This window comes from Artibeus jamaicensis, unplaced genomic scaffold (genome assembly GCF_021234435.1).
Source record: "Artibeus jamaicensis isolate MK-2021 breed Jamaican fruit bat unplaced genomic scaffold, CSHL_Jam_final scaffold_3151, whole genome shotgun sequence".
Lineage (NCBI taxonomy): Eukaryota > Metazoa > Chordata > Mammalia > Chiroptera > Phyllostomidae > Artibeus > Artibeus jamaicensis.
This window is the reverse complement of record NW_026522037.1, coordinates 6,246,571-6,273,012: the sequence shown is the minus strand read 5'-3', so window position 1 is coordinate 6,273,012 and position 26,442 is coordinate 6,246,571. Positions and strand designations below refer to the sequence as shown.

General features: G+C 39.6%; 1 protein-coding gene across 3 annotated transcripts in view; it reads left to right on the top strand.

Annotated features, from left to right (window-relative positions):
* Positions 1-26,442, top strand: part of RANBP17 (RAN binding protein 17) — a 236,875-nt gene that overhangs the window by 36,285 nt on the left and 174,148 nt on the right. For all 3 annotated transcript variants that reach the window (XM_037127901.2, XM_037127899.2, XM_053656934.1), the window contains 3 exons: positions 192-385; positions 5,237-5,342; positions 12,363-12,498. In XM_037127901.2, coding sequence (XP_036983796.2) covers positions 192-385; positions 5,237-5,342; positions 12,363-12,498 — 436 coding nt within the window. The remainder of the gene's footprint in view (positions 1-191; positions 386-5,236; positions 5,343-12,362; positions 12,499-26,442) is intronic.

Genomic DNA, 26,442 nt, shown 5'->3' with positions numbered 1-26,442 from the left:
GGGGGTATTTTTTAAATGTAGGTAATCATGTCCTAGTCAAATATAGACATTGTTTTTTAGATTCCAGTCTGTTTTTCTTTTATCCCTTTATACACTATGGAGTTTTATTTAACACGAGTAAAGCTTATTTGTGGTGACTGCAAGTGCCTTACACTCTAATGCCGTCTGCAAACTTGTTCTTGTGTTTGCAGAGATCATTTAGATGACCCACTGGATGACTCCGCCACCGTGTTCCAGCAGCTGGAGCAGTTGTGCACCGTCAGCAGGTGTGACTATGAGAAGACCTGCGCTCTTCTCGTGCAGCTGTTTGACCAGAACGCGCAGAACTACCAGAAGCTCCTGCGTTCCGCCTCTGGGGCGACCGTGGACATGACGATTCAGGAGGGTCAGTGAGTGGTGTCTGTCCCGTGGGGTCATGTGGAAGTTTAAGTAGTTTCGTGAATCACTTTAATAATTTTATACAAATTACTCTTATGTATTTTCCCCAATTCCTAATCCCCTAATAAGCTATTAATTCTTCTAACCTTCTGGATATTTTGGTGGCTTGATGGTTAATTTTCAGTTTTCCTTTATAATATTCATAGGAGATAGTTCTCTCTGGAATCAGTATTGGGGAGAACTGATAAAAATGAATAGAGTTCATTATCTTACACCTGATCTGATCGATCATGTTTTCATCTTCATTATAGACTTCAAGTTCAGAGCCCAGGTTCAGCCACTAAACAATTCTCTGTAAGACCTCATCCTGAATTTGTGTGTGAACCCTCACCAGGGCTTTATTTTATTATGATTATATTTTAGTTCTTTAAACTCACAAATCTCACTGTTTTTCCTTAATCCTTTATTGAGGAGGATATGTTTATGTGTATCCCTTTAAATCCTGTCAGGATCCTAGCAGGGCTTGAGAATAAACAAATAAATACATTTTTCAGATTCTTTTAAGGACACGAATTATGGGAGTGGAACTGGTTCTGTCCATTTCTAAGAGAAGGCATTTTAATTACAGTCCAAGGATTTTCTTAAAATATTCGTGTCCTTTATGTTGTTTCAGAAAGTGAGCGGTAAGGGGTGACAGTCAAACTCACCTTCAGCGATTTCTCACTGAACTTCTCTGTAAAACGTTCAGAGGATTGTCTTCCACATTTATGTACCGTCTTCTTAAGTTGTCTTTTATTCGCTATGTATCTTTCCTGTTTTTGTGCTGCACAGTCCTGCCAAGGGACTGAGGAGTGGAGCACTTAACTTTCTCTCCTTGAAACGTTCTCTCTTGGGTTAGGATTTCGTTCTTTATAAATAAATTGGGGAGAACTAAGCATTTTGCAGCATTGAGTCTTTTCACTATTGGTCTCTTCTTTTGGTCGAGTTTTGAAAATTATTAAATACCTAGTACACGCCAGGGGACAGTTGCACGTGTTGGGACAGAGTGACCAGCAGCCACAGACCCCGTCACGCAGCCGAACGAGCGGGTCGGCACCGCCAGCTCTGAGGTTCTGTCCTCCCTCTTTCCCAGTTTGTCCTCTCTGCTGCCAGCGGAGGGGACTTGCAGTCTTCAAAGGTCCATGTCTGTCCTTTAGTGCCTTTTCTTCATATTTTTACTACCTATTTATATATTCTGAAAATAACACACGTTTTTTGGCCAAACTAATAATACTGTGTAACAAGAAAATGGATGAGCTACAAGTCCACTCAAAGCTGAGTGTCAGAGGTTAGGTGTTTAGTGGGGGAAAGAAAGCAATCTTAGTAAACTGCGTGTAGTTTGAAATACTTAATGAAGCCCCAGAACAAGGGAGACTGAAAATATATTGTGTAGGAACATGTAGTGAATGTGCAAGTGATAAAACAAAAAAAAATGTCGAGAGCTTAGTGAGCTCCAAATGTAGGGTCATGGTCACTCCGGGGTGGGACTAAGGAGACTGGCCGGGGGAGGGCGAGTGGGACGGTGAAGCCTTGGTTCTTAACTTGTGTAGTGTGTTCACGGGTGTTTGTTTTATTAGACTTCACATACATTACGTATGTTTTCATATATACAAATATTAAATACAATGTATTGGGTTGGCCAAAAAGTCTGTCACGTTTTTTCCGTAAAGTGAAAGACATACTCTTCATTTTCACCAATAATCTTGATTTGGACATTTTGAGTATGTTGGCTATCTCCTATGTGGTATAACGTTTTTTGTTCTCAATTAAAGTCTCAATGTGATCACTATGAACTTCAGCTGGTCTGCCCGAACATGGAGCATCATCCAGTGAGAAATCTCCAGCACAAAGGTTTGCAAATCACTTTGGACACGTTCTACCAGCCACAGCACTTTCTCTGTACGCTGCACAAATCTTTCTTTGTGTTTCAGTTGCATTTTTACCTTTCTTGAAGTAGGAAAGCATAATATGCTGAAAATGTTGCGTATTTTCTTCCATCTGCAATACGATGGCTCCCCCCAAATTCACCAGTTTGGATTAGTTTTTTTAACACATGCTGATACGACAGCTGTCACTACCTAACAAAATTGTTTCCAATGAGGTGTCAGATAACTAAGTGCTACTAGAGCCATCCTACGGGAAAAACAAACAAACTTTTTGGCCAGACCAATGAAAAAATTCAGTTGTGCAATCAAAGGACATGTATAAAGGACCTAGGGACAGAGACAAAGGGGGGTGGGATTGACGGTGGGCAGTGGCAGTGTGTGTGGGGGGGGAAGTGTCGGGGAAATGGAGACAATTGTACTTGAACCACAGTTAAAAAAAAAAAGACCTGTGTTCCTACAGGATGACATTTCCTACAAAGGGTATTAGCTGTTCTATGAAATATGAATGGAAATAACAGTAATAATTTATTAATGTTAAGTAAAGGTCTGTTTATTGAATAAAATAAGTAAGACTTGATTTTTGATTAATACAAATTGAAGGCGTTTTTATAGTTAGATACATTCTATAGTTTTAATAAAATGACATTTCAAAGTCTCTAATATAATGCCCGATAGATAAACAATTTTAAATAAACATTGCCTTGTAGTCAGAAGGTCCAGGGGAAGGAATTTTCCCACCTCGTAAAGAAACCTGGGGTCCGCTCAGAAACGGTGGTTTTATGTCGTGAAAAGCACCCAGCGTGGCACCAGTTTGCGCCGTAGCACGTGGAGGGTTTGGTTTCTTTTGTGCAGACTGAACACTTCAGTTAGTGTTGAACAAAGAAAATTTTATGCTCTCGTTATGTGCGCTTTAATTTAGATGCTTAATGGCTTTTAATGTTACAAAAATAAGTTTATTATTATATTACGATCTCATTTGTATTATATTGTCTTGCTCTTCCATATTTGTGATGATACGGTCATGGCTTACGAAAACAATAATCCCTAGGAAATAGGTCATTAACAGTAGTTAGCGATTACTTGTGATCTATGGTAATGACTGATTTCTTTGGGATTATTGCAGTTATAAACCATAATTACAGATTATTACAGCAATAATTATTTTTTTAAAGGAAAAAATGTTCTGTGCTCAAACAGCTGCTAAAAGAAGTGCCCTGAACATTAATGGAAAATTAAAATGGAAATTTAGTCTTATTATAGGATGAGATATTTTAAAAATTTATAGATACATAACTCACGTGTTGCGTATTTATTGAGTATATTCCTGAATACAGTTTAGATTTATGGATTTATATGATTCTTTAAACTTTGTGGAAGTAATGCTGTAACCAAAGTAACTTTAACATTTATTACTTTGAATACTGCCAGTCTAAATTGTTGAGGTTTAGGTAAAGGTATAACGCGTGTGTTAGTAACACACTTTTATATTGACCATAAAATGCTGAAGTGCATAAGATAACTTTCTACAACTTCAGTGTGCTGTGTGAGCTTTGTTTTCCTGTTAATCTTTTTCACAAATTATACATTATTAGTTCACGGAACTGAATTACTTTATCAAACAAGTGACCTTATTCTTTTATCTAACCCGTTCCACACTGCTGACATACAAGGCTGCAGAACCGGTCAGTTCTGATCTAGTCACTGCTGTTTTGTGACAGATTCAGGGGTGCAGACACTTGCCAGGTTACATGTCAGACTTAGAGGACGTTTGTCACCTCTGTGTGCTCGCGTCTCCAGAGGTTTGAAGCAGCTGTCGATGAGTCGTAGTGTGGGAACGACCGCTACTGGTGTCCATTGGAAGATAAGGAGAATGTGTCCTTTTCCTACTGCCTACTTATTTATCCTTCTTGAGTCTTCTTACAAGTGTGCACACCCTCTGTTACTACTGTTCAATTCAACACCTTGTAAAAAAACAAAACAAAACCCAAACACTGTGGTTCCCTTGAAAAGGTTTCCCGAGATGGAAACATTATCAATTTCACTACTGTGAAATAGCCTGATCGTCTTTGAAAAATTAGTCTCCAAGAGTAGTATGAAGTTTCTTTGTAGCGAGATAGTTGGTATGGTAATTATTCATAAAGTTCCCAAAAGTCTTGGAGAACCTGTGATGTAGATTATGGAATCTAGAGATGTAAAATAATATGCCTTAAATAAAAATCACTTAATACAGATACCTCCATTTCTAAATGGTCAGTGTCGGCCACCCCGGAGTAGGATCTGGGAAGACTGTACGTGTGCCACGGTGCCCTCGATGTGAAGCTGTTCGGTCCGTCACTGCTGTTGCCCAGGAAGTTAATTTGGTCGTCACACAATGTGAATTGCATGGTGAAAGTCTTCGGTTTTTAAAAAATTGTGCATAAAAATACAAAGGGAATAAATTATGACGTTCCAAGCAGGGCTAACGTTAAAAGCGCTCAGACTAGCGACGTCACGGCACTGGCTGTGCAGTGAAGGTTTGGTGGTTGGATGGTCCCAGTGTGACTGGCAGCCCTGGGTCTAGATGTTCCATTTGTGTTTTTGTGATCAAGTTCAACTTTAATCATCAGTCTTCAGGGTAGATATGGTTTTCTCTGCTCTGCAGAGGAAAACTAAGATGTAGAGATGGAAGTAACTTAGGCAAGATCACATAGCAGCTTGGTAGAGCTGGGAATCACATAGTTTTGCCTGGCTGTCAAATCTGTCATTTTTACTCTTCTATTTAGCACCTTGATAAACTCAAGGACTCAGCTCTCCACACCGTGAAGACCTGAGTCCACAGTAGTTTATCACGTGTTTGGAAGAATAGATCATTTTCCTAAGCTTGGCATTTTCGGAAAAAATAAACCAGCTTTCTGCAGTACTTCCTAAACATTTTTGTTCCTGTTATTTATCAGGACGTCTTGCATGGCTGGTGTACTTAGTGGGGACTGTTGTCGGAGGAAGATTAACGTACACCAGTACGGATGAACACGATGCCATGGACGGAGAGCTGTCCTGTCGGTAAGTGACGGCCGTGCAGTTTACAGAAATTTACTAAGCAGTCGAGAAACCGTTACTGGACTGGTATTGTTAGCGAAAACATTTGTATCTGGCCTTTTGAGGAAGGTATCCTTCCCCTTTTATTGACGAGAATACCAAGGCATAGAGGCTAAGTGGTTTGTAGGTGTCGAGCCTGTGGTAAGTTATAGCCAAATATATTTTAAACATGTTTCAGTAGTGTGATGAAGATTCAGGTTGCTTCTTATTTCTTGGGGTCTGATGAAGCATGCGCAGTTGGTGTGTATGGGGCTGGAGGCAAAACTGGGGGGTGACGTCCCACTGGTCAGAAAGCAGCAGGAAGCCAGTCACGAGGTACAGGTTTTGTGTAGGGTTGTGGACTAGATTGCAGCTCAGATGTGGGGTTGGTGAGAAGCAGTTCGTGTTTCTGTTTTAACCTGTGGAAAACTCCTGTGTCTGAATAATATGAGTGAGTTGGTTTTCCATGTATTTTATTTGTAATGATGTCTTTATTAACCAAGTAATACGTGTTTTTGTTGAACCCTTAAAAATTCAAATGAAAAGTTGTATATTGAGTTGGAGATAACTACTACTATCATTTTGGTAAAGACCTTGAGTCTTTTTAATTCATGCTTGAATTATGTACACATATGTACACCACCTGTGTATTTTTCATCTTCTTAAAGTAAAAAGTATATCACACTATTGTTTTGTAAACTAAAACAGGAATACTAATAATAATACCTAATTCATTTGGGCCATTACTAGGAATAAGTGAGTTAATATTTTTTAAATGCCTAGAATAATGCCTGGCAAATGGTAAGTACTATATTACTGAAAAAAAAAAACCCAAAAAACAAAACCTCAGAACACTTTTGTTATTTTTAAACATCGATGAAACAGCGATTGCTTGCCCCCAGTGGGTATGTACGGCCCCGACCGGGATGCGGGCTGCAGCCTCTGGGGAGCGGGGTGATGCCCCGGCCACCCCGGCCACGTGGCCGGGAAAAACACTTGTTTTTGAAGAAAATCAAACATAATGTTATGAACATTTCACCTAGACAGGAAATATTCTCAACTGTACCATAATTTAAACAGGCCCTTGTTGGGTGGATTTTAGTTCGCTTCTCAGTTTTTTGTTGTTATACACCACCTTAGGGTAAATATTCTTTTAATTATATTTTCCCTTCATTCCATACCCATTTCAGCCTTTAACGTAGCTCTCGTCATTGAAATTTGAATCCAATGTAACATAAATATTTTTCGTTTTCTCCTAAGGTTTGTATTGTTAATATTAAATTACTTGAAAATAGGAATGTGGGCCTTCTTAAAATGCTTTGGTTCGTTTTAAACCAAGTGAACAATTTGCCTGCTTATTGCCCTAGTTTAATTCTTTAAAGTTTTTGTCATCAAGTAGGGAAGTACCCATTCACCTGTTTTCCTGAGAAATATATGAGGGAAGTAAACAAAAGAGGGTGTCTATCTGCCAAGTGGAAAAATTTCTTTTCTCTTTACCCAGCAACATACATAACTTTAAATCATGTTTCTTTTGTGTTTTAGTCTGCATTGTTTAGAAGACAGAACCTTCAGTGAAGTTCATGGACTAAGACTTTCTTGAGGGGTGGAGAGAAGGGTGCATTTTTAGGGACGAAAGAATGAAGGAAAGGGAAGTGGGAGAATAAGAGAAAACAAACAAAGTCAATCCTCTTTTCACCGACCTCGTTGCTGCAGGCTGAGGTGCTTACTAAAATTTATTTGCGCCCCAGTCAGTCCTCGAGGTGCTGCTGCCGTCGCTCTTGGACATACATGTAGTAGCAAAAAATGGGAGTGGCTGGATGTACACTTTCCCAGCTGAGCTGGAGCAGGTGCTGCTCCGCCTGCCTTTGGCTCTCGTGCTGTAAATGTGCCCTTTCTGCTCTCTATACCGTACCATCATTGTTGCATTTTTGTGGGGTTTTTTGTTGGTGGTTTTGCTGTTTAAAATGGCCCTTCCAGTTAGTGCTGAAGTGCTGGCTAGTGTTTCTAAGCACCTAAAGGCTGCAGTGTGCCTTAGAAAGAAAAGACATGCGTTTCGGTGAGCTTCACTTAGGCAAGTGCTCCTGGCTGGGAGTTCCGCATTAACGAATCAACTCTATATTAAATAGGGTGTCTTTAAAGAAACACACACACAAAACGAGGTGAGCAGCGGTTCAGCGCTCCTGACTCAGTGCCCACAGCGACTTCACATGACAGAACTGCCGTGAGCAATGGCAGTGAGCTGCAGGCGGCGGTGTGGTGGCGCGTCACACGCCTGGTGGCTTGGCTGCGCGGGCGCCTTCCCCGAGGGCCACGTGGAGCCCCTTTCTTTGCCTCAAGGCCGTCTGTGGTTGGGGGGGTGGAAACTAAGGGAAAGCAGTGTATCTGTTGGCTTGCTTCTGTGTCCTATTTCTTATTGGTTGAACTCTTCTCCTGGGGCGTTCCACTTTTCTGTATTTCTTAGTCGTGTTCTCTGGCCTCTTTGAGAAGCCGCTGAGGAAGGCAGAACTTCTGTTCCTGTTGCGTTGAGAGTAAGGGCTGGAGCTACGTGGGCCTCTCCTCTTCCGGGGCGGGGCTTCGGTGTAAATGCAGGAGCTCGTGCATCTTTTCTAGGCTGCAGGACAAGTGGCTGAGGCTGGGGTGGGGTGAGAAATGGGGGGGGGGGGCAGGTGGGTGTGGAAACAGAAGCATAGGACTTACGCTGCAGCTTCCCCACTTTGTCCAGAAAAACCATAGGTATGTGTTTTAAAATGAGATTTTTAAGTAAGAATGATGTTTTATGCAGTATTCAAAAATACCAATTTCATATGAAGAGGTTCCAAGTAATTGGAGCTGTGATACTGTTTCCTTCTGTGTGTGGATATATGACACCTTTCCAAATCCTGGGAGAATTCCACCCAATTAGAAGATTGCGGCGCTCCTGCCAAAAATCTACGTGCTATTTTATCAGGAGCAGGTTAATATTCCTGAAAGCTCCCAATATTGTGATAATTATAATGAAAACAAATAAATGTACTTGTGCTCAGGCCACACAATTCTAATTAAATGAGGATAATTTCATAGCCGTTTCAGTTGCATTCATCACGACCAGAATGTAACCCTCCTGAGAGATTTCCCAGGGATTCTGTCTTACTCATCCTGTGCCCTCCTTTTACCAGCGCCAGCGGAGTAGCTGCTTCTCGCAGGTCGTTCTTCCGTTGCACCGTCCTCTGTGTCTCCCGGTGTCCCACCTGCTCATTTTCGTCCTCCCTCATCATTCTTTGACTACCTTGACAACTGTCTAAGGGTGTTGCTCTCCGCCCCAAACCCTACTATTGACAGATGACTTGACCTTCTGTGCTGTCAGATAATGGCACTGTCCTCTTTGTTCATCAGCTTCCAGTGGCTTCCCATCTCCCAAGGGACAAATTCCAAAGTCCTTGTCATGGTCTGAAGCATCCTGCACTCTTCTCTGACCCGATCTCCTTTCCCTTCTAACTCAACTCAGTATTACCAGTGTTTGCACTTCGGCGCCTCTGAACTTCCCGCTGCTGGGAGCGCTTTCTCCGAGATGCTTACGTGGTACCCCCTCCCTGCAGTCGGGTGTCTCTGCCCTTTGACCTCCCTCCCCACGGTAACATCCTTACCCTGCTTCCTTTGTTCTTCTTTGTAGTGCTGCAACCTCTTGACCTGTATTTCTTTATTTCACAATAAGGCAGTAAGGGAAGGAAGAAGCTTCAGATACTTTGTTCACTGCTGTATTATGTCATCTGCCTGGCACACCGAAGCCCTGATGAGATTCAGGGTTTTCTCTGACTTGTTGAGTGACAATAAAAGAAGTCGCACACCTCTGTGCATAGGCACTACTGTCAGTTACGATACGTGTGCATTTCCTACTTCAACTCAGCCCCCAGTGTTGCTCGGTGATTCTGTGTTGTTTTAGCAAGTCTTGTCTTCCGGCTTCCAGACACCTACAGAACCGTTTGGCATGCATGTCCGGGCCCACACGTGCCTCCGGTTCGCTGACTAAAATTAAACCCCATCCCCGCTCACTCATTTGGGAGTGGGTGGGGAGCTTGAATCCTGGGGGTTATCCTTAGTTTTTTTCCCTCTCACTGGCATCCGTATAGTCTTCAAATCCTGTCAGTCATACCCTTCAGGTATCTCAGTCAGTCCTGTTATCTCCATCTCCCCTGCCGTTTTAGCCCCTGTGATCCTTCACCTGGATTCGTGCTATAGACTTATATGGACACTTCACCTCGGCCGTGGCTTCCTAAGTACAAGTCTGACCACGTCAGTGCTTTCCTTAAACTCCACAAGACTTTCCATGGCCATTGGGATGCAGATCAACGTGGCTTATGGGTCCTCATGACCTGGCTTCTGCCCGTCTCATAGCCTCCTCTGCTGCCACTGACTGCTTTGTAGGCATTTCAAACTTGCTTCAGCTCTTAATGAGCCATGCTTTTTCTTACCTTCCTACATAGCTCTTTACTTTCCTCTTTCTCAACATTCTTTGTCCCATTCCATTTGAGAGTATTAGGAATCCTCACTCATTTCTTTGTCGTGTTCATTATATAGCACTGTCAATCTTGATTTTAATTGCATGTGTTACTGTTTGTCCTTGCATAGACAGTAGATTTTTGGAGGACTGGGAATATATATGTCTTGCTTATTGTTGTATTCTGAATATCTAATACATATCAGTTATATAGAAAACCCTCAAATATTTGTTGACTGAATAATTATTTACTTGGATATCTAGGGAAATATAAAATGATTGTCCAAAATTCATTTCATTGTATCTGAAATGGTGTGCTTACACTTGGATCAAAATAATTTAATGATATATTTATCTTTTTATTTCCTATGTGCTCTTTACCAAAAATAACATAACATAAAGAGAAAATAAATGTAGAACAATAAATTGAGTCTGGAAGTGAATATTATATATTTATAAAATACAAGTTTTGATCTTAAGCACTTGTTAGAGGTGGCCAAAAATCTTTGAAGTATACCATGGCAGAGATTGCTAGTTGTGCCATATCTCTCATTCCCTTCTTCTGAAGTAATAGAATACCTGATCGTGGCCACCTGAATAAAGACTAGATGTACTAGACTCTCTTGCAGCTAGGTATAGTTAAGCACTTAGATTATGCTCAGCACTTGGATGTAAATGAATGCAGTTATGTGCAACATATGTGAACATAATGGGTAGAGCTGATGAAGCAGTGTTAGACCATGAAGTGATTGTGTGAATGAAGACGAGTGTCACAACAGGATGGAAGGAGCCTGAGTCCCTGATACACCATGGAGCACCAACTAGTCCTGGAGTACTGCCTTGAATTTTTGCTTGAGAGATAAACATCTATGTTGTTTAAGCCATTGTTATTTTGGATTTCAGGCACTTGAAGCTGAGCTTCTTGTACAACTACCAAAACTTCTTTGGCAAGTGGATCGTGTGCCCTGCTGGGGACTCTTTTCTGCTTTCCTGCTAGGGATGTGACTGCTGCTTAGGGAAATGCAAATCAGCGTCTTAATAGGAGTTGTAAAGACACCTCAACAAACTGTCTTTTGGTCTCATGTCTTCCTTGGATTTTAGAATGTGTGCTATTAAAAGGAAATAAAAGTAAACAAGAGCAATTACATAGAATCATAGGAATCCCTTTACATAGGAAAAGGGAAGTCCTACTCAATAAATAATTTAATAGCAAGATATGCCTTAATTAAGTCACTTGAAATATCGCCTGGATCCAGAGACAAAGTTTGATGTATGTATCTATTTAGAACATATAGTCATATTTGCCTGTACGTACATTTTTAACGTCCTCGAAAAGACACGTAGGTGGTTAACAGTGTGCATGTATACGTGTTGTGTGCGCACGTGGCAGGAAGCAGGCGGGCCAGGGCTTGGCGAGCTGCCTTTGTGCAGTTGGACCAAGGAGGAAAAGGTGCTGCTTCCTCAACAGCCTCTACTTCTGTCTCTTAAAAGATCCGTACACTGTGCTGGGCTTCGTGAGCACCAGGCACTTGGTGGCCATCCCCTGGCACATTTTAATGGAAAAGGATTTCTGTTTTGAAAATTCTAGACTAAACTTTTCATTATACTGAATTAAGTTTTTTCTTTTTCTCTAGGAAATTTAACTTAAACTTCAGTTTATTTGTGATTTTCTGATCATAACAATGGCATACTTGTATTGAAAAATATTTGATTATGTTAATATAACCATCTTGTAATTTATTTCAGGTAAAATGTTTATTATTCATGAAGAAAGTGATATACCTTGATGAGTGTACCTCTTGATATTTTTTGTATTTTGAATCATGGGACCCTAAAATATATTACTAAATAAAAAGACAAGGTTAATTGAAAAAGTAAAACCCAAAACTATGTATTCATTGTCATTCTTTTATTTACTAAAATTTTATCTATACAGATACTAAACATACATTATGTATTCATAATAATCATATTTGTTTATATCTATGTACATTATACATGTATATTATATGTGTTTAATATAACATTTTTGTAAAATACTACATCTGTGTAGGTTTATATGTTTGTATGTATATATGTATACGTATGTCTTAGGAAAAAAGATTAGAAGGAATTAAACTAAATTGTAGTATCTCTTAGCAGTAGGATTTTAGACGGTTTTTAAAATAATTTCTTCATGGGTTCTTTTAGGTCTTTATTTATTTACTTTTAGACAGAGGGGAAGGAAGAGAGAAGGAGAGGGAGAGAAATTGTGATGTGCAAGAGAAGCATAGATTGGTTGCTCAGGTTGGGACCTGGCCCAAAACCAGGAATGTGCCCTAGCTGGGAATCGAACCAGCGACCCTTCAGTCTGCAGGCTGCTACTCAGCCCACTGAGCCACACCAGCCAGGGCTCTTTTATAAGTTTTTTGTGCGTCTCCACTTTTTACAGTAGTTATATATTATGTTGACCGTGAATATTTTAATGTATATCTTAATGTTGTTTTCCTAACAATTTTCACTGAAGCTTTTTTTCTTTCCTTCATGAAAAGAGTTTTTCAGCTTATGTCTTTAATGGATACCGGATTGCCTCAGTGTTCTAATGAGAAAATAGAGCTTGCAATTCTGTGGTTCTTGGATCAGTTTCGTAAAACCTATGTCGGTGATCAACTTCAAAGAACCTCAAAGGTAGGTTTTCACTAGAGATTCAAAAACAGTGTATTTGAAGATGAAGAAAGATACTTACATGTAACAGCTTTGAGCTGAATGATATATTTGGGCAATTCCTACATAAGACATTTAATTGCTCAATTGAAATCAATCAATGAATTGCCATTGAAGGCAATGTGAGATTAATTTGCTCATTTTATGCCTGGATTTACTATTTTCTTTGAAGACTGATTGACAAGACAGACTTAGTAAATGTTTTTTATGTGACTACTCATTAAATAGTTAATTTATTTTAAAGATCTTAATGAATTTTGCCTTCCTGTAGTTCAAGGTTTAAAAAATTAAGTCTTTTAGTAGTTCTTGTTTTTTTTCTGGACACTTTATTTATTTCTGGACACTTTTTTATTTATGTGACTTCCAGTATATTTTTAGCTCATTCCTCAACATTTTTACATGATAGATTATGACAACTAGGAGAGTTAGAGGTGTCTTTGAGAGGTCACTGTTAAATTACCTTAGCGTGGAGGACACTTGTCCTCTGGTAATTGGAAGTTTAGCATCAGCAAATAGAGATGAATGGAACCTTAGGTACAGTGAGGGACGATTGAGGGCATGTATGTGAAGCTTGACCTGATACTCGGGAGTATTTGGGACACTGAGTAAAATCTATGAGATTTCTTTCTTCTTCCTGGAATAGTAGCTCTTTCCAGAACCTCTGTAAGAAGTCTTAAATAGTCTTGTCTTCTTTGGATTTATAGTTTGTGTTAGTCATGTGGAAGTATTTCCTATTTGAAAATTCTAGAAGCTTTTTATATTAAACTGAGCATCTTGTTCCCTGGGAAATTTAGTTTAACCTTCAGTTCATTTATGATTTCCTGTTAATAGTAGCTATGTAGTAGTGTGAAAAAAATATTTGATTTTGTTAAGATCATCCTTTAGTTTATTTCAGGTAGTTTTTTTGTTTGCTTTTTAAGAAAGAGATATAGCTTGATGCTTTCTGTACAAACACATTGTGATATTTTATCTCTATTTATGATTAATATCAATAACATTTTCTCAGAATTAAGCTGCTATGGAATGAGACCATTAGAGAGAAAAAAAGAGTAGCTAGAATAAATGTATTAGGTTAGGACTAAGACAAATTCGCATCGGACAGAAATCATATGTTATGAAATTTATATAGGGAGCCTCTTTTAAAGCCCTCGATGTGTTACTCAGAAGTTGAATGTAAATTGAATTATTAATTGTCTTGTTTTAAATGTACCCATAGAGTTTGTTTTTTTTTGCTTTTGCAAGAGCAGATACTCTGGAAACATTACTTATTCACTATCCATTTGGTCTGGGTCTTAAATCAGAACAGTGTAATATGGAGTAGAAAAACCTTCACATGTGTTTAAAGTACTGGAAGAAATTCGTAAAATACGAGTCGTTGTTTTAGGATGATAGGACTTGGGAAATACACATCCGCATCTTTTAATATAAGGTAATTGTGAAAAAGTGAATTATGGAAGGTCTCTTTTTCTGTTTTGAAAGAGCTTACACATTAGGAAAAATAAACATTATCAGACTAGTGTTGTTTCTTTGAGTGAAAGTTTAATATTTTTGGTGTGTACATTGGAGCCTGTTTTCGAAGAGAGTTTAGGCCTAAGTTAACGTTCTTTCTAAGGTATTTCCGCTTGCATAACTCCAGAGTGAAACAAAACTTTCCGCTTTTCTCTTCCTCTGGCTGGTCTGCCTGTCTGCCTGAATAGGAGCTGTTTTGGGGAGGTCATTAGTGTGCGCCCCAATACTCTTCTAGGAGCTCTTCGGGGTCTTCGTAGTCCTTACAGCAAGCCCGAGAGGTTGGTAATACCATTCCCATTTACAAATGAAAGGTCAGGCCGAGACATCTCTAAGTTCTCCACATACTGTTTTTCTGGCATCCAACTGAGAAAGACTAGAGGGAAAATATTTTGGGGTTAGTGTATTGTTGCATTTTAAATTGTGTCAAAAAAGAGGAGAGTGTTAGGTGGCAGGAAGAGAATAATGTTGAGTGGAGAGTGCACTTTGTGCCAGGAACTGTATGAAACACTGGTAAGCATTGTTTCATTCCATTAGATTACGTAGAATACGACCTAACAGAGCCCTTCCCAGCCTCTCTTCTGCACGTCACCAGGTCCGAGCTTTAGTGCCCCGGGCTCGCGCTGCAGCGGGAGCGTCGCGTGTGTGCCGGGCGTTTCCAGCTCCTTCAGAATTCTGCCTTCTCTGTCAGTTCGGGGCCTTTGAACAAAACGTTTCTTCTGCCTAGGACGTGTTTCTTCTAAATCCAACTTCTACCTCCCTGCCTTTCTCTGTTAACTCCTATCTATCCTCCACATCAGACTCCCATCCTTTAAATGCCCTTCTTAGCTTAACTTCTGGGAGAATTTCTTTTCTCTGTGCTCTCCAGCACGCTGTGTTTCCTAGTTTAGCATTATGACATTGCACTGTAATTACCTATGTTAGTACAATGTATGTGGACTGTAACTTGGGTTAGAACTGTTTGTGCCTTTTTTATTGTTTTCACCTCCAAGTGCCAGGTGTATTGCTTATATGCTTTCTACTACGTAGTGGTTGCGTGTGTATATTTAGCAGAATTCCATAGAAAGTCGGTCTGGCCCTCCTGATGTAATGTTTTCAGGTAGTTAAAGATGATAAAGGAGAATGACGCTGACTTCTGTGAAATTATGTGGCAGTTTTAAGTGAGGTATACTGTTAAGCATCTTGAAAATTGTATAAAAGGCTACATATGCAAATAAAATGATTTATAGAAATCAGTGTTTTGGGAACTAAGGCGGAATCATTGAAGAGTGTCCGCAATGCATGGAAGTATGTCCGCAAGTGAGACGGAATCATCGATGGCAGCTGTAGGCGTCTGTCTGGTGGTTAGTCTCTGCCAAAGACTTTGCACAGCACTTGGCAAGCATCTGGTTTTATTTCACAAAAACTCTGCGCAAATAGATATTTGTATTAACACCCACTCCCACCTCTTTATACATATATGGAGACTGAGGCTTGGAATGGTTAATTAATGTGCTTAACTGGTTGAACTGGATTTGAGCCTGTGCTATTAACCACTTTGCTGGACTGACCAAGAAAGAGGGGAGACTCAAAAGTACTAAAATCAGGAATGAAATAGGAAACATTACTATTGACCTTACAGAAATAAAAAAGGATTAAAATGGAATGTCATAAATAGTTAATACCAAGTTAGGTAACTTCGGTGAAATCAACAACTTCCTAGAAAGATATAAACCAGTGAAACTGATTCAAGAAGTCATAGAAATCTGAACAGACATACGACTTGAGATTGAATTAATCAGAGAAGACCCACAAAGAGCCCAGGCCCAGGTGGCTTCCTTCAGGAATCCCAGCAAACATTCAGAGACTTAATACCAGTATCTTCGTGCATGCTTTCAGCTCATCAGGAGCAGAACCATAGAAATGAAGATCACATGGAGGGTTAGCAACAGGGGAGTGGGAAAAGGAGAAGGGGGGAGAAGGTACAGAAAATAAGTAGCATAGACAGTAGGTAGAAAATAGATGGGGGGAGGGCAAGAATAGTATGGGAAATATAGAATCTAAAGAACTTGAGACACATGGTCATAAACTAAAGGGGGGAATGGTGGGGGAGGGGTGTGCAGGGTGGAGGGGAATGAAGGGGGGAAATAGAACTGTAATGGCATTATCAATAAAATATTTTTTTTAAAAAATGGAAGATGAGGTAACATTTCCCAGCTCATTCTAAGAGGCAGGTTTACCCTGATACCAGAACCATGCAAATGCATCATAAAGAAGAAAAACACTCACCAATATCTCTTATGAATAGAGATGAAAACACGAAAAAAATACAAACAAACTGAATCCAACAACTTAGAAATGCTTTCCCCTGTGATCAGGAGCAAGACAAGAATTTCTCTTGTGTTAAGCATTGTCCTAGAGATTCTGGGCGGGGAAATTAAGCCCCAAAATGAAACAAAAGGTACCCAGATTGGAAAGAGGAAGTAAAGCTGTGTCTGTTCACAAATGACATGCCCTTTTATATTGAAAATCCTCAGAATCCACTAAAAATGATTAGAACTAATAAAAAACCATCAGTAAGTTTGCAGGATAGAAGGTCAATATAAAAAGCAATGGAATTTCTTTACACTGGAAGTAACCCACCTGGAAGTGAACAAAATACTCCATTTACAGCAACATAAAAATTTAAATGCTTAGGAACAAATTTAACAAAAGTGTGAAACTTATAAACTGAAAAGCATTGTTGGAGCCAATCAAAGGAAATATAGGAGATGGAGAGATGTCCACGGTCGTGAGTCAGAAGACCTGATATTGTTCAGATGGCCTTACCCGCCAGCTCACCTACACCTTCAACACCGAGTCATAACCTTAGCTGTCGTCTTTGCAGGAGTTGACGAGCTTATCCTAAGTTTCATCTGGGAATTTAAAATACCAAGAATACCCAAAACAATCTTGAAAAAGAAGAACACTACCTTCTCAATTTCCACACTTAATAATAATCACACAGTGTGTGGTTCTGCCGTAACTATAGATATGTAAGCCAATGAAATAGAATTGAAAGTCCAGGTAGAAACCCTCACATCGGCAGGCAGTTCGTTTTGACGGGGGTGCCAAGACAGTCCAATGATGAACGAATTGTCTTTTCAACAAACGATGCTGTGAACAGCAGCATAGCCACGTGCGAAACAGTGAAACTGACCCCCCATCTCCCACCATGCACAAAAGTTACGTCAAAATGAATAGGACTTAAATGTAAGAGTTAAACTATGAAACCCTTAAAAGAAGACATAGGAGTAAAGCTTTATGACTTTGGATCGGGCACTGGTTTCTTAGCTACAACACCAAAAGCACAAGCAACCACAGGAAAAAATAGATAAATTGAACTTCATTAAAAATTAGAAACTTTTGTACTATAAAGGACACCATGAAGAAAGTAAAAACAATGCACTGAGTGGGAGAAAAATACATGCAAATCATTTCTCTGATAAAGGGCTTGAATCTAAAAGTATATAAAGAACTCTTAAAACTCAATAATAAAAAGATAACCCAATTTAAAATGGGAAAAGGATTCGAATAGGCATAAAAGCAGCCAGTAAGGACATGAAAAGATGTTTAACATCGCTATAATTCATGGGGAATTTATGTCAATACTCTAATGAGACACCACTTCACACCCCCTAGGAGGGATATAGTCACAAAGACAGCTGATAACAGATCTTGGTGAGGATGTGGAGAAGTTAGACCTGTTCACACAGTGCTGCTGAGCATGCGACGGAATGCAACTACTTTGGAAAACAGTCTGGCAGTTCTTCCAAAAGTTAAGCATAGAGTTACTGTATGATTCTGTGTGATTCAGCACTTCCTGTCCATTCTGTGTACCCGGGAGAAATGAAAACATACATCCACACAAACTCTTCACAGAAGCATTGTTCCTAATAGCCACAAAGAAGAAAAGACCCAATGTCCATCAACTGAAGAATGGACAAATAAAATGTTATATGTACAGAAGTGAAGTATTACTTGGTCGTAAGTGAGAATGAAGTATTGCTACAATATGGATGATCCTTGAAAACATATTGCTACGCGAAAGAGGCCAGCCACAAAAGAACAAATATCGTGTGATTTCATTTATGAAATTTCCGGAATAGGCAGATCTATAGATACAGAGATTATTGGTTGCCTGGGAAAAGCATCATTTGGTGGTGTTGAAAATATACTAAAATTGACTGTGCTGATAGTTGCAGATGTCTGAGGACATACACTAAAGACCATTAAATTGCATGCTTTAAATATCTGAATTTAGGTGAATGGTTTTCAGCTATTACCAAAATAAGACAAAAACTTACTTTTAAAATGAGGGAGTTAAGCAAATATATCAAAAGAAGATATCTAAGTGACCAGTAATCACATAAAAACATGCTCGGCATTGCTAATCATCAGTGAAATCTAATGAAATACCAATATATTCCTGCTAGAAGGGCTAGACATGAAAAATACTGATCAGACCAAGCCTGATGATGGCGTGGTATACATGAAACAACCGTATGTTGTTGACGCAGGTGTACATCTCACCTTTTTGGAAAACTATTTGATAATATCTACTTGAACACAGCCGACCCTGTAACTCATCCATTTCATTCTTAGGTGTAAATCCAAAAGAAATGAGTTTATATAGCCACCAATTGACATGTATAAGAATCTTCACAGCTTCATTTATAACATCCAAGGACTGGAAACCCATGTCTGTCTACATTTGAGTGTATAAATGAATTAACATATAGCCATATGATATAATATTACACAGCAGTGAAAGAAAAAATACTTTGCTACATGCAAAAATTTGGGTAAATTTATGATAATCAGTTTAACCATATGGTAAATGAAAAAAGCTAGACACAAGTGCATATACTTTATGATCTACTTTATTCACAGTCCAAACCGACTTGTGGTGATAGAAGTCAGGAGGGTGGCGCCTCTGGGGAGGGAGATTCTGTCTATGGGAGGGGAAGCTGAGCAAGGCAGTCATCTGGGAGCCATAAATACTTCCATCTTGATCAGAGCGACATGAGTGTATACATATGTAAAAATTCACTCAGCTTATAATTATCATTTAATTACCATATTGTATGTATGTTATACCTCAACAATAGGAGAAAAAAATAAGACAGTGAGGCAATTTAGGAAGTTGGAACAGTAGACTAATAAGATATTAGTTCCAGCAAGAGGAAATGAATGAATACTAGAACATTTTTGTAATGAAGGATAAGAGGCTTTTATATGGATTGAAAAGGACTGTGTTGGGCTCCAGCAAAGTGAGTGAAAGAAGGTCCTTCTCAGGGCACATCGTTGGAAATTCACATGATCGGGGCGGGGAGAGCGGACCCTGAAAGCCCCCACAGGGGATGGAAGCCCCGTTCACAAGACTGGGAATGACAGTTACATTGGCCTTGTCAGCCGCAACCTAGAACTAGAGACAGTGGGACAGTGTCCTCGCGGTTTTGAGAAACACTGAATCCCAACCTGAAATTTTATATACTGTCAAACTTAAACAACACATTTCTAGTCAAAACCTCAGACTCGACTTCCCTTACGTTCTTTTCTGGGAAGCTCCCGGGAGGTGCGTTCCACCAGATTGACAGAGTAAACCCAGAAACAAGGTCTGAGGGGGATTCTCAGACAAGGGGTCTGAGAATCGGGTTAGCCAGCGCAGGAGGGGGTCAGGGAATTTCCAACGCGATGACAAAGGGGAGCTCTGGGATGGCCTGGGACAGCGACTGAGCCTCCAGCAGAGGGACCCATCAGTTTGGACCGGAACAGGTAGGAGGTCACTGGTTTCTCTTTTCTTTTGTGAAGGAACTGATTGATTCCCAGAGGTGTTGGATCTCATGGAGAGGATAGTTGAAGGGTTTTACAGATCAGGAAGAGAGTTCAAGGATCAATTGGCAGTTGGTAGAAAGAGAAAACTCAGTGAGTCAAACGAAATGTTTGCACAAGAAATGAGCTCCAGTTACAGTAGAATTATGTAGCTTAGATGTGCATGATAGCTCCATTGTCATAAAGATGTTAGGGCGTCAAGAGATAATGTCTAAAATTCACAATTCAAGAAATAGCTGGGTCGGCGTGTTATTTAGAATGGCTGACCATAGTGAAAGAAATAACTGAGTTTCCAGGGGGTTTCCTGAGTGTTGGAGTCAAACATGAGGAGGAGGAGTATGTCAGAGGACAGCCAGTAGCAGGCTTTCTTCTGTTACTCTTTGCTTTTTCAATGATGTACACATGTAGTTTTATAGAAGGACAACCTGATTTGGACAACTACACTGTCACTTTGTACAGGCGGTGGTGATGGTGAGCATGTGGCGTCATGGGCGTGCAGAGCCCCTGAGGACAGAGCAGGTGTATGGGAAAGGGTTTTCTGAGAGGGGGCAGGAGACACGCTGCCGTCGCACACAGCAGTCACGCACAGCCTGCCTTTCAGCAAGGGCGCCAGGAGTCTCGGCGGAGGGGCACGTAGCAAGTTCTACAGATGAACCGTTGGTCGCCAACCAAGTGGATTATTTCTGAGATAGATAAACAGTCTGTTCTGGAGTTCACTAATGGTGTAATTACACTAAGCCATTTTATTTTGGAATGGAATGTACTAATCAAAAGTGTGGCGAATTGGTAAACTATATATAAGTAGATCACCACTTAAAATATTAGGGTACGATGTAAAACATTAAAACTCTACTAAATATAATAGAATCTTTTAGGGTATATCAGGATTTTTGCAGTATTTTTTGTATTCAGTTCTCTGGTAAATATTCGTGCTTTCTTTGATCTCATATAGAAGATGCCGCCATTTACCATAATTGTTAATGGCTTCAGTTTGTTGAGAACAGTTACAAATATTATATTTTTATATTTGGTGTCCATTCATTTTGGGGGGAGAAGTTTATTTAAATTTTCAATCCAATTCAAATTAGAATTAAAAACTTAAATATGGAAGAACCCTTTCAAACACACACACACACACACACACACACACACACCACCACCACCACCACCACCACCACCACCACCACCACCACCACCACCCTCCACACACACACACCTTGGCTTCTGAGTATTTACTGAGGGTTGGAAGGTTTGTCCTTAATTTCTATAACCCTTTTTTTATTCATGCCTACCCTGCCATAAACATCAGTTTTGCTTTGGTTGGTAACAAGAATCTCACCAATAAATGAAATTCCAAAAGTTAGTTAACACGTGGTTCTTTAGACCTTGGAGTGTATTTTCCTTTAAAAATAGATCCACAGAGAGCTCCTTAATCAATGACACTGATAAGCTATAGTATTCATAGGCGTTGTCTGAGTTTTGACCTCTTAAACTGAGGCATCAGAAATGGAGGAGAAAGTTCCTTTTCCCTCTTAGGATTGAAAATCTGAAATAAGCAAGTCAGTCTCAGAGACTTTTCCTCCCCTTTCCTCACTCCCGCCTGATCAGCCACCACCAGAGGGATTCCATCCCCTGAAACGAACGGTTCTCCTTCCATCACCGCTCCGCACACGGCCCACACTCTTGCGCACACCCACCCCTACCTTGCAAATCTGCCTTCTTTCCAGACACCTGGGGTCTACCAGATGTCAAAAGGAAAGCATTCCAGTTAATGTATGAATGGATTCTTGCAGAAAGGATTTGCCTTTTCTAAAGGAAGTATTTATCAATGACAAGGAATTTCAAGTGATCTAGCAAAGGGGAGAAAGCAAAAAATCGGGTAGTGTTAAGGTAGGAACTTAGATCCAGGTACTATCTGGTTCAGGAGTCCACTGCCTTCGTCTTGAATCTAGCTCTTCCCTCAAAATATCCACGTGACCTTTCCAGAAGGTCCTCTAGGCATTGGGGAGGAAGTGAAGACAGCCTAGTAATTTACGAACAGGATGAGACCAAGTTCAGATTGGCCTGGGGTGGTCTGGGTGCACACTTGTCCAGCCATAACTGAGAGTTAATTGCTCTGCCTTTCATTCTCAAATGTGTCCCTGTGTGGGTAACGAATTGTAAACTGTATTTATAAGTTACCTGTTCATAAACAGGATATTGTAGTAATTCATAAATGGGAAGTAGCTTTGTCAAAACTAGGCAGCCGATCCTTTTCTTTCGACTCTCTGGCTCTTCGTACCTGAGAAAAAGCCTTGTTTATAAGCATCATGAACTCGTGAAATATAAGCACATTGTAGCCTTGTAATTCTGTGCAGTAACTTGGAATTTACATTAAGACAGTAAGTGCCCGTTGATGGATTTCCAAGGTACTCAGAATAGGAATGGGAATACTTCCGCTTGCAAGCATCATCTTTGCACACAAGCTTTTCGGTCGTTGCAGGCAATTACTCCACCTGTTAGCCAGCTCGCCTTCTCCTGTTGCATACCACACGGAGCAGCAGATGGCATTCTCTCCCTGCAGTTGGAGGTTCCCGGGCACAGATCATTCCTAACCGTTACCGGAAAATTGACTAGGAGAGCGCCCAAATCATGAAACAAAAACATACCGTAGCAGTGCCTTCAGTGGGCTGCTGTAACCAGAAGTGCAACCCAGTGTTGAAATAATGGCCTTGCTGCTTGTTGGGTACCTGGATAGATTTCAGTCGGCAAAACATGTCTTTGTACTTGATAGCACTCTTAGGGGAAAGCATTTAGGGAATTCCATCACAAGAAAACTGTTTTGTGCATAGATTTTTCACTTTGGGGAAAGATAAGTAGCAGCTCGAAAACTTTTTAAACATTTAAAACATTTAAGATATTTTAGTGCAGTGAGTATATCCTGCAGGTTATGGGGGAAAAGTACCTTGAAAAGTGAAGATCATCTTTTCATATTTGAGAGTTAGAGGGTCATGATGAATGCCTTTTGGAATTTTCACCAAGTGTTTTAAAACTTTTGGACTTTAATTATATGCTGTTTTCATATTTACTGTGTAAATATGTCATAATCCATTGCTGTGATAGAGTGGTTTTAGAGCTGGCTGGGTTTCCTTTTCAGAGAATGGCTAGTGCTTATAGTCCAAGTTAATGCTTACATTGCTATATTTTATTGGTCAAGGATTTGTTTTTTAATTATCAAGATACATCGAATACATCTAATATATCCGTATTCATATAGGTGCTTTTTTATAAAGATTTCATTTATTTTTAGAACATGGGGAAGGGAGGAAGAAAGAGAGGGAGAGAAACATCGAGCGGTTGCCTCTCTCACAGGCCACAACCGTGGACCAAACCCGCACCCAGGCACGTGCCCTGACTGGGAATCCAACTGGCAGCCTTTTGCTTTGGGGGGATGATGTCCAACCAACTGGTTGGACAGCAAATATGCTCTTCTTAACAAAGATGGTTTCTTTATACCCCTTCCCACTTAATTTCTCTTATATGATAATATATATTAGCTGTTTAAAAAACCACATTCTATGGCTCTGCTTAACAGAAAGGTGAACACAGCACATAGAAAGCCTACTTATTTTAAAGATGTCTTTGCTTTATAAATGGATTTGCCAATTTATACTTTTAAGAATGAACTCCCTAAGTGCATTTAGTGTCGACTCAAGAGCATTAAGTACTAAACAAGGAAGTTTGGAGCAGAAAGTCCTAAAGTTAAGATCTTAGCCGCCATTAATAATTGAAATTATGATGCAAAAGAAATACAGGATTTAAATGGGAAAACATGGGCTTATATTTTTTTAAAGGACTTTTATTATTTATTATTTATTACACTGTTTGGCATTACCCGGCATCAAATCTTACGTGACGTGTGTGTAATTTTGTAACTCTTCATACATACGTTTGTTAGACACTGTCTCCGTTGTGCCCGCGCTGCGTGAGATGCCAGAGCAGCGCAAAGGTAGCGATTCTTCGTAGGCACTTGACAGAGTGCGTGCTCACCCTGTGTTTTCTTCTTTTTTTCATTCATTTTTAATGATTATAAAGTCTAAGGCATTTTAAAAGTTGACGTCCGTGGACAATGTGCACAAAGTGAGAACCCCCTCTGCACTCACGGATCGTGAACGGCGTGTTTTGGATTGTTCTCTTGATTAATTTTTTAAAAGGAAGATGGAAGGTAATTTCTTGCGGCGATTTGTAAGTTTTCTGCCGCAGATGTATGTATCCCAACTTACCTTCTAATGTTTAAAAAATTTTTAATGACTTAAAGAAACTGTTGTATTGAGAATAAAAGAAATATCACGTGGTGTGTGACTGAGGTCTGTCTTTGAAGAATTTCAGCGCTGAAGAGCACTCTTCATTTAAAGAAGTTTTACTTTTTAGATTTTGCAGCTCAGAAATTCCTTTTCTGCCCCCCACTGGTCTGTAGTTTTTCTTAATAGCCATCGGGTCTTGTGGAAATCATGGCACAAGACGATCTTCCCCAGAATCAAAGCCGAAGCACTCGGTAGATATCGTTTCCCTAAGAAAGGTTTCCCGTAATTTAATTACGTATGTCTGCATTTCCTTCTATATATGTAGATCACACATACACACACACAACATACAAACACAAATGCGCACACACAGTGTCTGCATTTATTTGATAGTTCTGGCTTCAAGGTTAATGGAAGTGTAGAGAATTTACTGAATACCTCATTGAACCGTTGTATGGTAGAGATGGGAAACCTAGTTAACGGCATCTTGGGGAGGAATCGGCTCTCTTAAAATTATTTGAGTTCTCCAAAGAAGCCCATCTGTAAAAATATGTTACTAACTTTGGCATTTCAGCAGTAGAGGTGTGTGTAAATCTTTCACTACATTGATGTCCAAAATGTGTATACCTGTGATGCCGGTGCTAAAATTAGTTCTCTTTATTACTTAGTGTCAGAGTGGTTATCAGTGAGGATTTCTTACCGCACCCCTGAAAGTACTGTCTTTCTTCTGCTCATAACTGCTTTAAGTAGCTCGCTTGGAGGAGGCATCGGGATGAGATAGGATCTATCCTACTTCTACAGAAACCCTGAAGCTACTCAGTTTGTAAATCAGCCACCCCACATATTTGTGTCTTTTTCTTCAAGGAATCTTAACACCTATTAGGTATTGCGATGATCAGCTGGAATGATAATAAAAGTCATTTTAGTGACCAATTTGCAAGCACATATGGTTGAAATATCTTCAACAGAGTTTTAGGCTTTGAAATAGTGAACCTGTAGGGCCCTGTGTTCCCTCCAAAGTTGCATGAGGAATGTCATGCCTTCTTAATTGTTAAAAAATTTAAACCACTTACTGATTCTTTATAAGTTCTCTATATTAATCACTTCATCCCTTATGTACAAATATGTTGTGCATTTTTGTAGGGTAAGGATAAGAAAGTAACGTGGGATATTACTTTCAAGGCATACCAGTATGTGAAGAATAGTACAGGAGAGATATAAAATATTAATTTGCTCTCTAAATTAAAATGACAGTCAGTGTAGTCTTTTAGTTCTTTCAATATTTCCAGATTCCTCCTGGTGATATCTGTTTGGGAGATCCAGCAGCATCCAAGTTAATGGTGCTTAACGGTGTCCGCGTTGGACGGCACCGCCTTTGTTCAGATGATACTTCCAGGTGGTAATTCAGTGTGGAGCGTAGTAGGCAGTTTATTGAATGAATCTGACTAAATGTGTTGTCAAAAATTTTCATCAATTATCCTATATTCTAAGTCTTATAAATTCAGGTTCGATGACACATAGATCGATGCTGTGTGCATTGACTGTAGATTCCCCCTAATTGCAGAGAATATTGTGGGCTTATTATATTTTTGCTTATTTTATCAAACTAGCTACATCCAGGTTTTGTTAGGGGAAGCCTCTTTTTTTACCATGTGGCAGTAAACTGGATAAAAACTTTAGTAATGTGAATTATAATGGTTAATGTATATATTCCATCTGGTACATTTGTTTTTTTTTCTTTCAAGTGAAAAGGCCAAAAAAAATTTTTTTTAAGCTTAGACAAAGGGTAAATGAGCATTCGGAATACAGCTCCTTTACTGTCCTAATGATTAATGATCGCTGAACACTTTTGAAAGATTAGCATTTTTCAGAGCTGCTAAAAAATATACTGTTTTATTTAATTACAAGAAAGTCAAGGCTCTTCACACTGACAGGTGGTGGAAATTAGCAGGCAGTTTTGAAATTGTGCTGTGCACAAGAAATTAGATCTCATTTTAATTCTGCTTTTCTCAACTAGCAAATGAGGTTAATGCCATACATATTCAGCTGATATGGATGAAGAAATTGATATAAAGTAGATCAACATAGCTACAGGGCTGGATTAATTTATAGGTAAAGAGGCAGTGATGAATGAAAGTAATGTAGTCGCGGTCACTAAACCCTCCGCCATGAGGGATTCAGTAGCGTTAGTTGCTCATTAAAGGCACTGTCAGGGTGCATCAAATAGAAATTTAAAAAGGAATAGCCAACTAACCCCTAATTATCA